At 37.5% G+C, this 12,555-nt stretch overlaps 2 protein-coding genes across 2 annotated transcripts in view; one reads left to right on the forward strand and one right to left on the reverse strand.

The window, feature by feature from the left end:
* Positions 1 to 12,555, reverse strand: part of FAM237B (family with sequence similarity 237 member B) — a 408,910-nt gene that overhangs the window by 194,355 nt on the left and 202,000 nt on the right. The gene's annotated exons all lie outside the window — the stretch shown is intronic.
* STEAP1 (STEAP family member 1) lies at positions 2,040 to 12,097 on the forward strand. The gene is made up of 5 exons (XM_007118317.4): positions 2,040 to 2,384; positions 5,972 to 6,086; positions 8,231 to 8,743; positions 9,560 to 9,724; positions 11,743 to 12,097. Exons 2-5 carry the CDS (start codon positions 6,003 to 6,005, stop codon positions 11,998 to 12,000), a joined length of 1,020 nt encoding a protein of 339 aa, XP_007118379.2. The 5' UTR covers positions 2,040 to 2,384; positions 5,972 to 6,002; the 3' UTR covers positions 12,001 to 12,097.

Here is a 12,555-nt window from a genome sequence, read left to right on the forward strand (position 1 = left end):
CAGGCCCAGCGGCCATGGCTCACGGGCCCAGCCGCTCCGCGGCACGTGGGATCCTCCCAGACCGGGGCACAAACACGTGTCCCCTGCATCGGTAGGCGGACTCTCAACCACTGCGCCACCAGGGAAGCCCTAATATGCTTTCTTGCTAGAGTTAAATTTTATTACAAAATATTCTGAATGATCCAAATTGGTTAGTAACTCACAGTTGAATTCCTATTTTAAAATCCTCTAGTTCTCGCAAGTCATACCGAAACTAGCAATCTGCTTTTCAACATTTGCAATAGCATAGCATTGTTTTCCACAAGCCATACTGGTTTTATAAAGTATGTGCTATAGAGGTTGACTCAGAGCATTTTCAGACGCTTTGGCTTTGTATTTCTCAAAAAAAAAAAAAAAATCTTTTCCTTCATCTCATACCCAAATCACAGATCACATATATGCAAAAATTGCAGAAATTTGGTCTGTAATACTAACTCCTGATAACCCAATCAAAGTTCTTTAATACTATGGTTTTTTAATCCAATTTTCTGTTGCCTTTATAAGCTCTACAAACTAATGAGTAAATAACCTCACATTTTCAATCATTTTCCTTTGAAACATACTATATTTATTCACCTCACTAAAAGACTGAACAAAAAAACTTTTGGAAGAAGTGTGGAAATAAAATTGTTGGTCTAATTATAAAGCAAAAGTATTTGGGGCTTGATTCCAAATGTTTTAATTAAACAGGAAAAGCAGTTTTAAGTGGAGCTTGCTACAATTAGCCAAATTATATTAATATAATATTAACTTTCTTGCCCTTATCACATGCAAAATAAATTATAAAAAAGTGAATGACCTTTGTTCTATCAAATCTTAAAAAATAAAATCATATTGTTTTGTTTGATGATTTAAGACCTATCATCATTTTTAAAATTCAACAATGCTTAGACACATTTAGCAATTTGTCTTAATTTTCATAATCTGTTCTGTAAACACAGAGATTTTTTTTTCTAAAACTTTTTTAAATGATTATTTTCTAGTTTTGCTAGAAATAAAAAGTGTAAGATTCTATTTCTATTACAAGGCATCAGTCCATGGTAAATTAATCTTCAAAGGGTTTTAACATTACCCTGTGGACAGTCAATGAGTACAGAAAATTACACATTAAAATATGAACAGTCCTAGGGGCCCTAGCTATGAATAAAAGACAATCAAGGAGAATGCAGTTAAGAGTTTATTTTCCTTTACTTTTCCTAATCAGATTAGTTCTGGGGATGTTATACACCAAATCCTCAGACGTTGCAATTCAGGTCTCAGACGCTCTATCCTGAGGCTGGTTCCAACTCAGAGGAGTAAATCCCCCGCTCACATTCGCTCTTTCTCCATGCCCCTCATATTTTAAAAACAACCTTAAACTTTTAAATAGTGACAGTAACTCAACTTTAGGTTTGTAGTGCTTGATGGGGTTAGGGTATGGGAAGGTGGCTTTAATATCAGAGGTGGGGAAGGGAAGGAGTGAACGTCGGGTTTAAGGACTTATTCAGCTGGGGGACAGGGTTTGTGCGGTTTAATATGCAAGATTTCGACAATTTAGGGGGCAAAGGAGATTCAGAGATTCAGATTCGGATTTGGAAATTGTAAATTACAGCCACTTCAGAAAGCTTGCTGTGAAGTTTAAAATGAGTTAGCTAAGCTCTAAAGCTCTAAAATGAGTTCGCCAAGCGCTAAAGCTCTAAAATGAGTTAGCTAAGCTCTCACAGTGTGATCTGAGAGTGCTTCAGCATCACCTGGGAACTGTTAGAAAATGCAGAATCTCGGGCCCCATCCCGGATCTACTAAACAGGAAACGTGGGCGAGGTGGAGGAGAGGGGCTTTGGAGGGAGGGGGGGTGGACACGACAGATCGGTGTTTTAATAAGCCCTACAGGAAATACATGTTAGAGTTTGAGAACCACTGCTCTAAAGAATTGCACGAATGTTCATTAGTTGGGAGATTAAAATAGGCGAGAAGAAGGACGGAAGGGAGGGAGGCAGGGAGGGAAAAGGAGAGGAGAGGACAGGAGAGGACAGGAGAGGAGAGGAGAATATCGAGAGGATCGAGAGGGTGCAGAGCAGACCTCAGGCAGAGGACAGGGCTCTTTGAAAGAAAACCGGGAGCGGCCGGATGGCTACGTAGGTAAATCCTAGGTTCGGCTCTGGGACCTTCCCAGGACTGTCCAGCCAAGCAGGAGCCCTGCGGACGCCCGGCACCTGCAGGTGGCGCTGGACGGACAATTGACGAGGAGGCGGAGTCTGCCCAGGCAGAGCAGGCTCGCGCTCTGGAGGCTCGGGCGCCGAGCGGGGCTGGCACCTCCGGGCGGGTGCTGCGGCCGCGACTTACCGTCAGATCACGCCGAGAGACGGGTGAGTCCCTTGAATCGTTCTGGCTCGCCGCTTGCTCCCTGCCGCTCGGTGTCCCTGCGAGGCCGGGCACCGGCTCCCAGCATCGGGAGGAGTGTAGAGGGTTGCGAGCCCTCCCAGGACTGAAGCAGCGGCGCTTCGGGGCGAGCACAGCTCAATTTGCCCCTTGCGCGCCGCTCTGGGACACGCTGCCTTCCAGCGAGCTCTCCGCGGAGCACACCGCTCCACTGTGGCTAGTCCAGGGGCTGGGAACCGGGGACTCACAGGAAAGCCTTTTCTCTGGGGACTCAGGGGATATGATGAGTTATTAAGTTTGTCCTTAGGTTGGGTTCTGATGGCAAGTTTTCCAACTTGGCAAAATCGCCACGAGTTTGCATAATATTGATGAATGATTGGTACGTACTACTTAAAACCGTGCAACTCGTCTTCAAGTTTCCTAGTAACAGAGAGTTTTCATTTCAAATCCTTGGAACATTAGTCGGACTCTTTCAGGATCTCAGTTAGGATTCAGGTTCCCTCCAAATAGTCAATCAAGGCTTTATATGTGTCAGGTGTGAAATCCACTGGAAGGAGTTTTTAGACATAAAATTTACGAACATTTCCAAATTCCTGACTCTGTTCTTTTTGTAAAAAAAAAAAAAAAAAAAAATCCTTATTGAATAAAAGGTCATTCGTTTAGCACAGAATGTTAAGCACAGGGAGGAAGCAAAGGCCTAACAACACAGCCCAGTGAAGAAAAACATCTCCCCTTCACAGTTAAATGTGGTAAAGTAAGTTTGCAGTTAAAAGTATAGAAGATTTGGAAATGCAATGCAACTGACCATGTATCCCAGTCATTGAGTGTCTTCATATTCCAAATTGTTCAACATAAACATAAGTCAGTTGGACTGTGTCAATATTTAGCAGGAACGTCAGGTCCTGGTACAGCAAAATGGAACAGTCACATCAGAAATAGGCTTTGCTTTTTAATGGAGACGAAAGAGAACTTTGGATCAAATTCTGGAGTTCCTAACGTCTGAATACTGTGCTGTTTCCTGTTGTTTTTGTTGATGAAACTATTTTATTGTAGAATTTAAATTATATGTTTGGTTAATGTCTGAGGGAAACCAACATATTTTATTTGACTGATATTTTATTTTCTTGGCTTCAGGGTACAAGGTGGACTGTGGGCGACACAGTCAACAAGCTCCCTAACTGCCCGGGGTTTTTCCTTGGCTTTGCTCTTCAGTATGGTCTCCCTACCATGCAGACGAATGGTTGGATACCTTTCCAGGGCCACTCTGGCTTTTCACCCAGATTCTGTGCAAAGTGGCCCTCAATCAGCAAATACTACCAACTTGCTAGATGCTCCAGGACCAGGTCCTGAAGAGAGCCCTCACCCTTCCCATGCCACCATCTGTCCATAAAACTTTGTCTTCCTTTCCGATGCATTGCACTACCATGCAGTTAGTTCTTGAAATGTCTGCCTTCTCTCCTAGACTTTAAGCTTTCTGAAAGCAGAGTCTCCATCTCATTTAACTTTATATTCCCACTGTCTACCTGGGTTGTTCACAGTGTAGTTAATGACTTAATATTGAAAAAGTATAGATTTGTATGTTAACATCTTTGCCATCCTGAAACTCACAGTTAACACATCTCCCAAGCATGGTGAATTATTTCTTGTATTTGATTACAGTAAGTAAAACTTGTATTCCTAGTCATGTACACACCCCCAAATTACTATATTAATAATGTTCGTTAAATCACCAAATGATTTGGAATAATACTTCTTAAGCAAATAGACTGTAAAACCCCTCCAGAGCAGACGTGAAATCTCATTTCTCTTTTTCCTCCTCAATGTCTGTCATAGATTTGAGTTCATAGATACTTGAAGATTGGCATATGCTTTACTCGGAACTCTTTCAGATGCCAGTGATATACACCTTACTCAAACTAACTTAAGCAAAATAGGGATTGTATTGGCTTGTGTAACTGAAACATTCAGCATCTGGTCTCAGAAACTCTAAATATTTAAATATGCCACGACTCTTCTGTGTCTTTCCCCATTTCTTGCTTAGGCTTCTGTGTGTTGGCTTTCTTCTGTTCTTTTGAAGACATCTTCCTCCTTACAGCATGTAGAAGAAAGCATGGTAGGCTTCTATCATTCCAATATAACGGAATATTAAAGACATCTTCTCTTTATCTTTCATTTCCAAATATAAACATCAGAGAAGGACTCTAATTGGTTCAGCTAGAGTTGTGTGCCATCCCTAAGCCAATCAGTGTGATGAACAGAATAGAGAACTGTCATTAGTCACGACTGAGTCATATGCCCACCTGTGTGGCCAAAGGAGGGCATTTCTCTGGATGGAGGAAATGTTTTAGATCATAAAATAGTGGGAAAAGAATGTGGGCAGACCAAAACAAATATTCTCAGCATGAATATTGTGAAATTTTGAAATAAGTAACGTATGGAAAATGTTCTTAGAGCACTTCAGCAAAGGCACATGTTGGCATTATGTAAAGATGACTCCTCTTTATTCTCTGTGAAGATCAAACCTTTAAAAGTTGGAGAAAGTTTTAAGTGTTTTAAACTGCTAGAAACAACTTTCCACTTAATAAAGTATTACAGGTGGTCTAAAATTCAGAAACACTTGGCATGTTTCTGTCAATCAAATGGTTATATATCTAATCTGTTTTCTTACTGAATTTCATAAGGAATAAATTGGCAATGTATTCCTCTGGAAATAAATTTAGAACTAATGAAACAGTGAATAATGTTGTGACATCATGTTTCCCTTTCCTAAAAGATGTTACACCAAGCCCAAATGAGGATCTGTGGACAGTGTTAAGGAAAAGATTCTTTTATCTGGCAGGAAGTGTGACAAAATAATTTCCACAGGGTTAACCAGGAGAGTGGGCATGTCAGTGATTGAACACATCAACAACCCCACTGGAAATATGCTAGCAACGCATGTCTTACCAACAAAAACCAGCCTGTGACTCCGATGGGAAAATGGCACTCCTTAAACACAACCTTTCAGTCCTTTGTGCTGCTGTCAGCATTCACCTTACCAAGAGTGTCTATTCTGTTCATTTTCTGAAACTCAGAGTACATTTCCCCATAAAATCATTTCACCATTATTTCAGATTCCAGTGTCAACCCCAAAAGTCTATTAAACGCAACTTCCTGAAGTATAATCTTATATCAGCAAACTCCAACTTCCATTGACAACATTGTTACTCTCAAAAAACTACATTCCTAATTCTATTTACCTTTGAGGGGAGTTGACTTTCCTCCAAATGGGCACCTGGAGGTAAAGTCTCCTAAAATAAAAGGCAACATCTGACCCTTTGAATTCCATGTAGACACCTGGGTCATTCATTGCACTGATAGTTGGACAAAGAAAAACACCATTGACACAAGGGCACTTGTTTGAATTCTTACAGATTATAATGTGAGGTTAAATGAGTCAGTCAGTCTATATTTTAAATTGCACTTTATCTGCCACTCTAGTCCTTATATGAGTAAATTTTTCATATTGCCCTATCAAACATTAATATCATAAATAGCATAGATGTGAAGAAGATAATTATTTTTATTTTCACAGGTGGCTGAGGCCATACTATTTTATAGAATTAATGGAGAGCAGACAAGACATCACAAACCAAGAAGAACTTTGGAAAATGAAGCCCAGGAGAAATCTAGAAGAAGATGGTTATTTGGTAAAATAATCATATTAATTAATTAATTAATTAAAATCTATAAATAATTCAAATGCTGTTCTATATCTCCTAGTGTTATAAATGTGATTTTCACCCTAGTCTGCTGATATCTTTACTCTGATTCCTGGCACTGATACTGTGATGGGTAAAGGGCAGTGTGAGCTATGAGAGGAGTTATACCTTGACTGTCATGGACTTAGCTGAATAACCTTGAATAAGTCACTGAAAATCCTGGGTCTTGGTTTATCTATAAAGTGAGAGAGTTGGACCAGATCATCTCCAAAGCCCTTCCAATTCTTTCTAACATTCTGTGGGTCTAAGTTTTTTGAAAAAGTCATCAATGCCCATATAACAGTAGTTTTGTAAACTGTTTTTTTCATAGGCTCCATGGCAGTTTACCAAGAGATCATCAAGTTAATTGATGATTCACTGTTTAACCAAATAAATTCAACTTTGGAATAAGAATCATTTGTCACACTTTTGCCACACATCAAGATTAAATGTTTCTTACTAAATTATTTGACTGAACAAGTGGTGGAAAATTTTGCTTCCAAACTCCTTTTACCTTTCTAACTGATCTCAACTACAGTTTTAACAGAAAGTATTTATTTTATCTTAATAGGAAAAATAAGGTAGTACAAGTACATACTGTCTAAAATAAGTGAGCATAAAATAAAATCACTTTCATTTTTCAAGTGAACTGTCTTACTTGCTATTCCATGATTCTCCACCCATAATCAGAAAATTGATATCCGTTGATTGTTTTAACATGCAGAGATGGCAGAAGCTGTATAATGCTCAACTCCCTTCTAAACTGAGTAACTGGAAAAAGCATTGGATGTAATAGTGATTTGTTACCGAAAGTAAAAGCCAAATGGCAAGAGGTCATTTTTAAACACTAAAAATTATAGAGAACTATGCGAATTAAAGTTACTCTGTGTAAAATGAGGAAATGAACAAGATAATCATTAACATCATTCTGAGCATTAAAATGTTATGGGTCTACATATAGAGCTATAAGAAATTAGGAATAACATATTAGGTGAGAAAGTAAATTTATTCATAAAGTAACACAATATGAAACACTCTGCTATAAGTTCTTATTTTTAGGGTGTTTTTTTTTTAATTTGCTGGTATATCAGTCAGTTGGGGAAGTGACATAATATTCAGTGCAAACTTCTTTTGAATTGTTGACTACCTAGAAATGCAACTGGGTAAAGAAATATAACTTTCTCAGGAAATAGATCATTCCTGTGGGATTTAACTACTTATATAGCCTTTGTACCATTTTAATAGACTATTCATCTACTAGTACTTATACAAATGAGATATTTTATGAATATGAGACTACATGATAGGGGGAGGGATAAGTTGGGAGACTGGAATTGTCATATACATACTACTATATATAAGATAGATAACTAATAAGAACCTACTGTATAGCACAGGGAACTCTACTCAATACTCTGTAATGTAATGACCTATATGGAAAAAGAATCTAAAAAAGCGTGTATATACATATATGTATAACTGATTCACTTTGCTGTACAGCAGAAACTAACACAACATTGTAAATCAACTATACTCCAATAAACATTAATTTAAAAAAAGACTACATGATGGAAATTACATATTTTTATCTAATAGTAATGACTATATTATTCCTGTTCCTTTGTACTGGAATGAATGGAGTTTGCAGAGAGTTGTCCAGTAACCAAAAGAAATTACAAAACAAATACAACTATGGCTACTTACAAGTGTTATTATTTTTACCAAAGATTGCTGGATTTTTTTTTAAATTTTTCAGTTTTTGTTTCCCAGTTGCATTATTTCATTCTTTTACACTTTCAAGATAGAAACACAATGGTCTGAGCTCTAGTGGAGGTATCTGAAGCATGTATTTCTTTTGACTTAATGAAAAATGAGTAACAGAAATTATGGAGAACCCCCAGTAAGGTAGGATAACTAAGTACACCTTTGATCATTGCCACATAGTCTATGCCACCTTCCACTAACCAGTATCCAAAAGCAAGGTTCAAAATGTCCTTTCTTACTGATAAGTACAATGAGCAGTAAGTAATTAGCTTGAGAGGCATCCCATTGTTTTGTTCAATTTTAAGATGTTCATTTTCTTTCCTTTGTAGAATAAGGATTCAAGAGAGACCAGCGCACCGAAAAGACCTGTGCTTTTGCACTTGCACCAAACAACCCATTGTGGTGAATCTGATTGCGCCTCAGAGCTTCAGCACAAACAGGAACTCTTTCCAAAGTGGCGTTTGCCAGTTAAAATCGCTGCTATCGTATCATCTCTGACTTTTCTTTACACTCTTCTGAGGGAAATAATTCACCCTTTTGTAACTTCCCATCAACAGTATTTTTATAAAATTCCAATCCTGGTCATCAACAAAGTCTTGCCAATGGTTTCCATCACCCTCTTGGCACTGGTTTATTTGCCAGGTGTGATAGCAGCATTTGTGCAGCTTCATAATGGAACCAAGTATAAGAAATTTCCACATTGGTTGGATAGGTGGATGGTAACAAGAAAGCAATTTGGTCTTCTCAGTTTCTTTTTTGCTGTACTGCATGCAGTTTACAGCTTATCCTATCCAATGAGACGATCCTACAGATACAAGTTGCTAAACTGGGCATATCAACAGGTAGGATGACATTACTGACAATATCACTAAACTAAAAAGTCTAAGTCTCCTAACAAATTAACTGTTTCTTTTTTTTTTTTTTTTGCGGTACGTGGGCCTCTCACTGTTGTGGCCTCTCTCGTTGCGGAGCACAGGCTCCGGACGTGCAGGCTCAGCGGCCACGGCTCACGGGCCCAGCCGCTCTGTGGCATGTGGGATCTTCCCGGACCGGGGCACGAACCCGTGTCCCCTGCATCGGCAGGTGGACTCTCAACCACTGCGCCACCAGAGAAGCCCCTGTTTCTTATTTTAATATCAGTACCCCAAACTTCTGTTGAAACCCTGTGTTGAGAAAGTAATATGCTTTTTAAAATTTTTTATTATAACTCTTCATTGGGGCTTGGTTGTATAATTCTACTTTGAGGAATGTTTTCTAAGCTGAAAATAGTAAACTATAACTTTAACAACATAAACAAGTATTTTGTTCATGGACCGAGCCACATTTCAATCTTCTACCACCCTCAGAAGATTTCTTTTTAATGCTAATTGTTCCTATTTTCTGCTTATTTACCATATATGGACACATATGACAATTCTAACCAACAAATAACTATTATATAAATTAATAAAACAGATTATATAAATGTTGTGTTCAAGGAAAAAATCAATAATAGCTCCTATGTCATTTCTCTTAGAGAAATGCAAAAATAAAGTCATAAATTTGTGGAGGCCCCTAGTTATCAGGTCCTCCATAGTAGAGGGAGCATAGAAGGAGGTTCTTATACTGGAAACAAGTGTTGTTTGCATTTTTTCCTTCCTCTTTTCACCCTCTCTTAGGTCCAACAAAATAAAGAAGATGCCTGGATTGAGCATGATGTTTGGAGAATGGAAATTTATGTGTCTCTAGGAATTGTGACACTTGCAATACTGGCTCTGTTGGCTGTGACATCTATTCCATCTGTGAGCGACTCTTTGACATGGAGAGAATTTCACTATATTCAGGTAAATTATATATAAAAAAAACTCTGGTCCCTCAGAGAGGTAAATCTTCTTTTTAAGCTTATAATATCCTCAAGTATATTGACTTTTCCCAATAAAAAAACAACAGATGGTTTTCTAATAGCAAAGATCTCACACTTGTTCCAATTAAAAATGTGCTCTCCTATCATTTTTCCCTCTTGCTGATAAATACAAGAGGTGTTTTCTAGACATATATAAAAGGCATTACTCAAAGAAAAATATTTCTAACATTTGAAGCTTTTTGGACAAAGCTGTCTATCTAGTAACAACAAATGTGATATTTTAGAAATTCAATATTGTTTTCTTAGTTCTCCAAAAGTAAAAAAAAAAAATTTTGCCTATCCTCTGATTTTATTCATGCCTTTTAAGTTACACAGCTTTGTACTCTCCTCCTTGAAATATGGAGTTTTATCTACCAAAGGTATTGTAATATCTAATTTTAAAAGCTTCTTTTTCCAAGTTACATTTTATGTAGCTTATTCACTTGAAGTTTCTCAATATTCCTGGAATTCAAAACTGTCTCAGATTTACTGAGGTTAACTTCCTAGTGGTAGATTACACCCTAGAAAGAACAATGGGATCCATGTCTGACAAGATTCAAAGGACTAAACTTAATTCAGTCCTAAGCGCTGTCAAGATTTTTAAAATTATATACATAGCTTTAACTTTTATGGGTAGACATCTTTGGAAATTCCCACAAAGTCAGTTAATCCTCACTATCCTTTGTACATATCCATGCATATACTCCAACAGATGCCTTATCAGGACCTCTGATTAAGCTGGAAAGAATGCCTCCATCTGAATTATTTGAATGTGGTTTAGAGATGGTGCCACATTTTCCAGGCGCAATATTTGCTGATTTTGTAGGTTTAGCTTGATAGCCATTGGAGTTGTCTGTTCCTCATTAAATAACTCTCTTCTTACATTGCTCTGCCTGTCACACATATGCTGTGCATCACTTTACAGATTTAATTACAAATTCAAGCGCTGTATCTTGACAACCCAACCCATTCCACTCTGTGTACAATACCTAGCCCATAATATGTATACAATACACATTTGGTAAATTAATCTTCAACCAATTACATATATTTGTCAATTAATAACCTAGCAACTTTTCATTTACAATCCAAGAACTGGCTACTCTATGATCTACCTTGGAGATTTATATCTGAAAATATAAACTTAGCTATTTGGTTGTATTCACTGGGGCTTACTGCTGAATAATTGTGAGTTGGATTCATTCTGACAGTCTAGTGAACATTTCCTGTAAAGTGAATAGAAGTCAGAAGATATCTAGAAGAGCTATTGCCAGAATTCCATAAAACTACATAGGTGAACAATTCTTTTTAAGTAACTTTATCTGGATGGTGCCAAGTATCCCAATGCAAGCTGATATTTTTCTTCACATCTCCATATCTCTGTGTTTTGTTCAAACATTGAAATAATTGTTGGTATTTTTCCACTTTATCAAAATGTTTGTTTTTTTTAACGAAGACCAAGCTCATTCGCTTAATATCAAGTTGATTTTTGCACTGATCTTCAGTCAACCCACCAATATTCATTGAGCACCTAAAATGTGCACAGCATTGTGTTGATTCTGCAGGGATCCTGTGATGAGTAAGACAGAGTCTCTGATTTTAAGTGTCTCTTGATAAGCAGAATTAAGGCAAATGTACAAGAGACAAAGCATCATAAAATAAATGTCATAAGAGAGAAGAACAAGGTATGGAGAAAGGGAAGGCAACGTTATCGATTTTCTGAGACCAAAAGGAGAATGGTTGTGAATTTTCTCAATTTAGATAACCTGGAGACAAAGGCATTACCCACATGTAAAAAGAGTGGAAATATATGAGTGGACATTGTCGGGAAACATAATAGGAAAACAAATAGAGATGAATGGAAGAATTTCCAAGCAACAAAACAGATCTAGATGATATAGGATGGAATAAACTCTAAATGAACCGATCTCACCAAGATAATTTTTTTTTCTTTTGCAGAGCAAACTAGGAATTGTTTCCCTTCTGCTGGGCACAATACATGCATTGATTTTTGCCTGGAATAAATGGGCAGATATAAAACAATTTGTATGGTATACACCTCCAAATTTTATGATAGCTGTTTTCCTTCCGATTGTTGTCCTGATATGCAAAGCCATACTACTCCTTCCGTGCTTGAGAAAGAAGATACTGAAGATTAGACACGGTTGGGAAGATGTCACCAACATTAACAAAACTAAGATGTCTTCCCAGTTGTAGAATTGCTGTTTACACACATTTTTGTCCAATATTGATATATTTTATCATAAACACTTCAAATTTGTATTTGTTTAATAAAATGACCACTTGAGGATCTTAATCTATCTCTTTGTTTATGGGTGATGTTTGAAATATGTGTATTTCCTTGCAGATTTGATTCAAAGCGAGAAGTTAAATAACCTTTATCACATTCTCTATGTTCAGTAAAGCTGAGCATAAAAAATAATCATCTGATTTGTCAGACTACATAGCATTATAAATAATAAAAGGCCTTGAAATACCAGTCCTTGCCACTCCTTAAAAGTTATCATGAACCATGAAAAAAAGATATTATCTGATGGCCAATAGGCACATGAAAAAATGCTCAACATTGCTAATTATTAGAGAAATGCAAATCAAAACTACAATGAGGTACCACCTCACACCAGTCAGAATGGGCATCATTAAAAAGTCTACAAATAACATGCTGGAAAGGGTGTGGAGAAAAGGGAACCCTCCTACACTGTTGGTGGGAATATAAGCTGGTGCAGCCACTGTGGAAAACAGTATGGAGGT

The sequence above is a fragment of the Physeter macrocephalus genome, chromosome 5 (genome assembly GCF_002837175.3).
Source record: "Physeter macrocephalus isolate SW-GA chromosome 5, ASM283717v5, whole genome shotgun sequence".
Taxonomy (NCBI): Eukaryota; Metazoa; Chordata; class Mammalia; order Artiodactyla; family Physeteridae; genus Physeter; species Physeter macrocephalus.

What these genes read in the sequence shown, in the direction of transcription:
- STEAP1 (XM_007118317.4), top strand. Translation starts at nt 6,003, where the DNA reads ATGGAGAGCAGACAAGACATCACAAACCAAGAAGAACTTTGGAAAATG. An exon ending in TAGAAGAAGATGGTTATTTG is followed by an intron (nt 6,087 to 8,230) that starts GTAAAATAATCA and finishes TTTCCTTTGTAG; the next exon opens with AATAAGGATTCAAGAGAGAC. An exon ending in TAAACTGGGCATATCAACAG is followed by an intron (nt 8,744 to 9,559) that starts GTAGGATGACAT and finishes ACCCTCTCTTAG; the next exon opens with GTCCAACAAAATAAAGAAGA.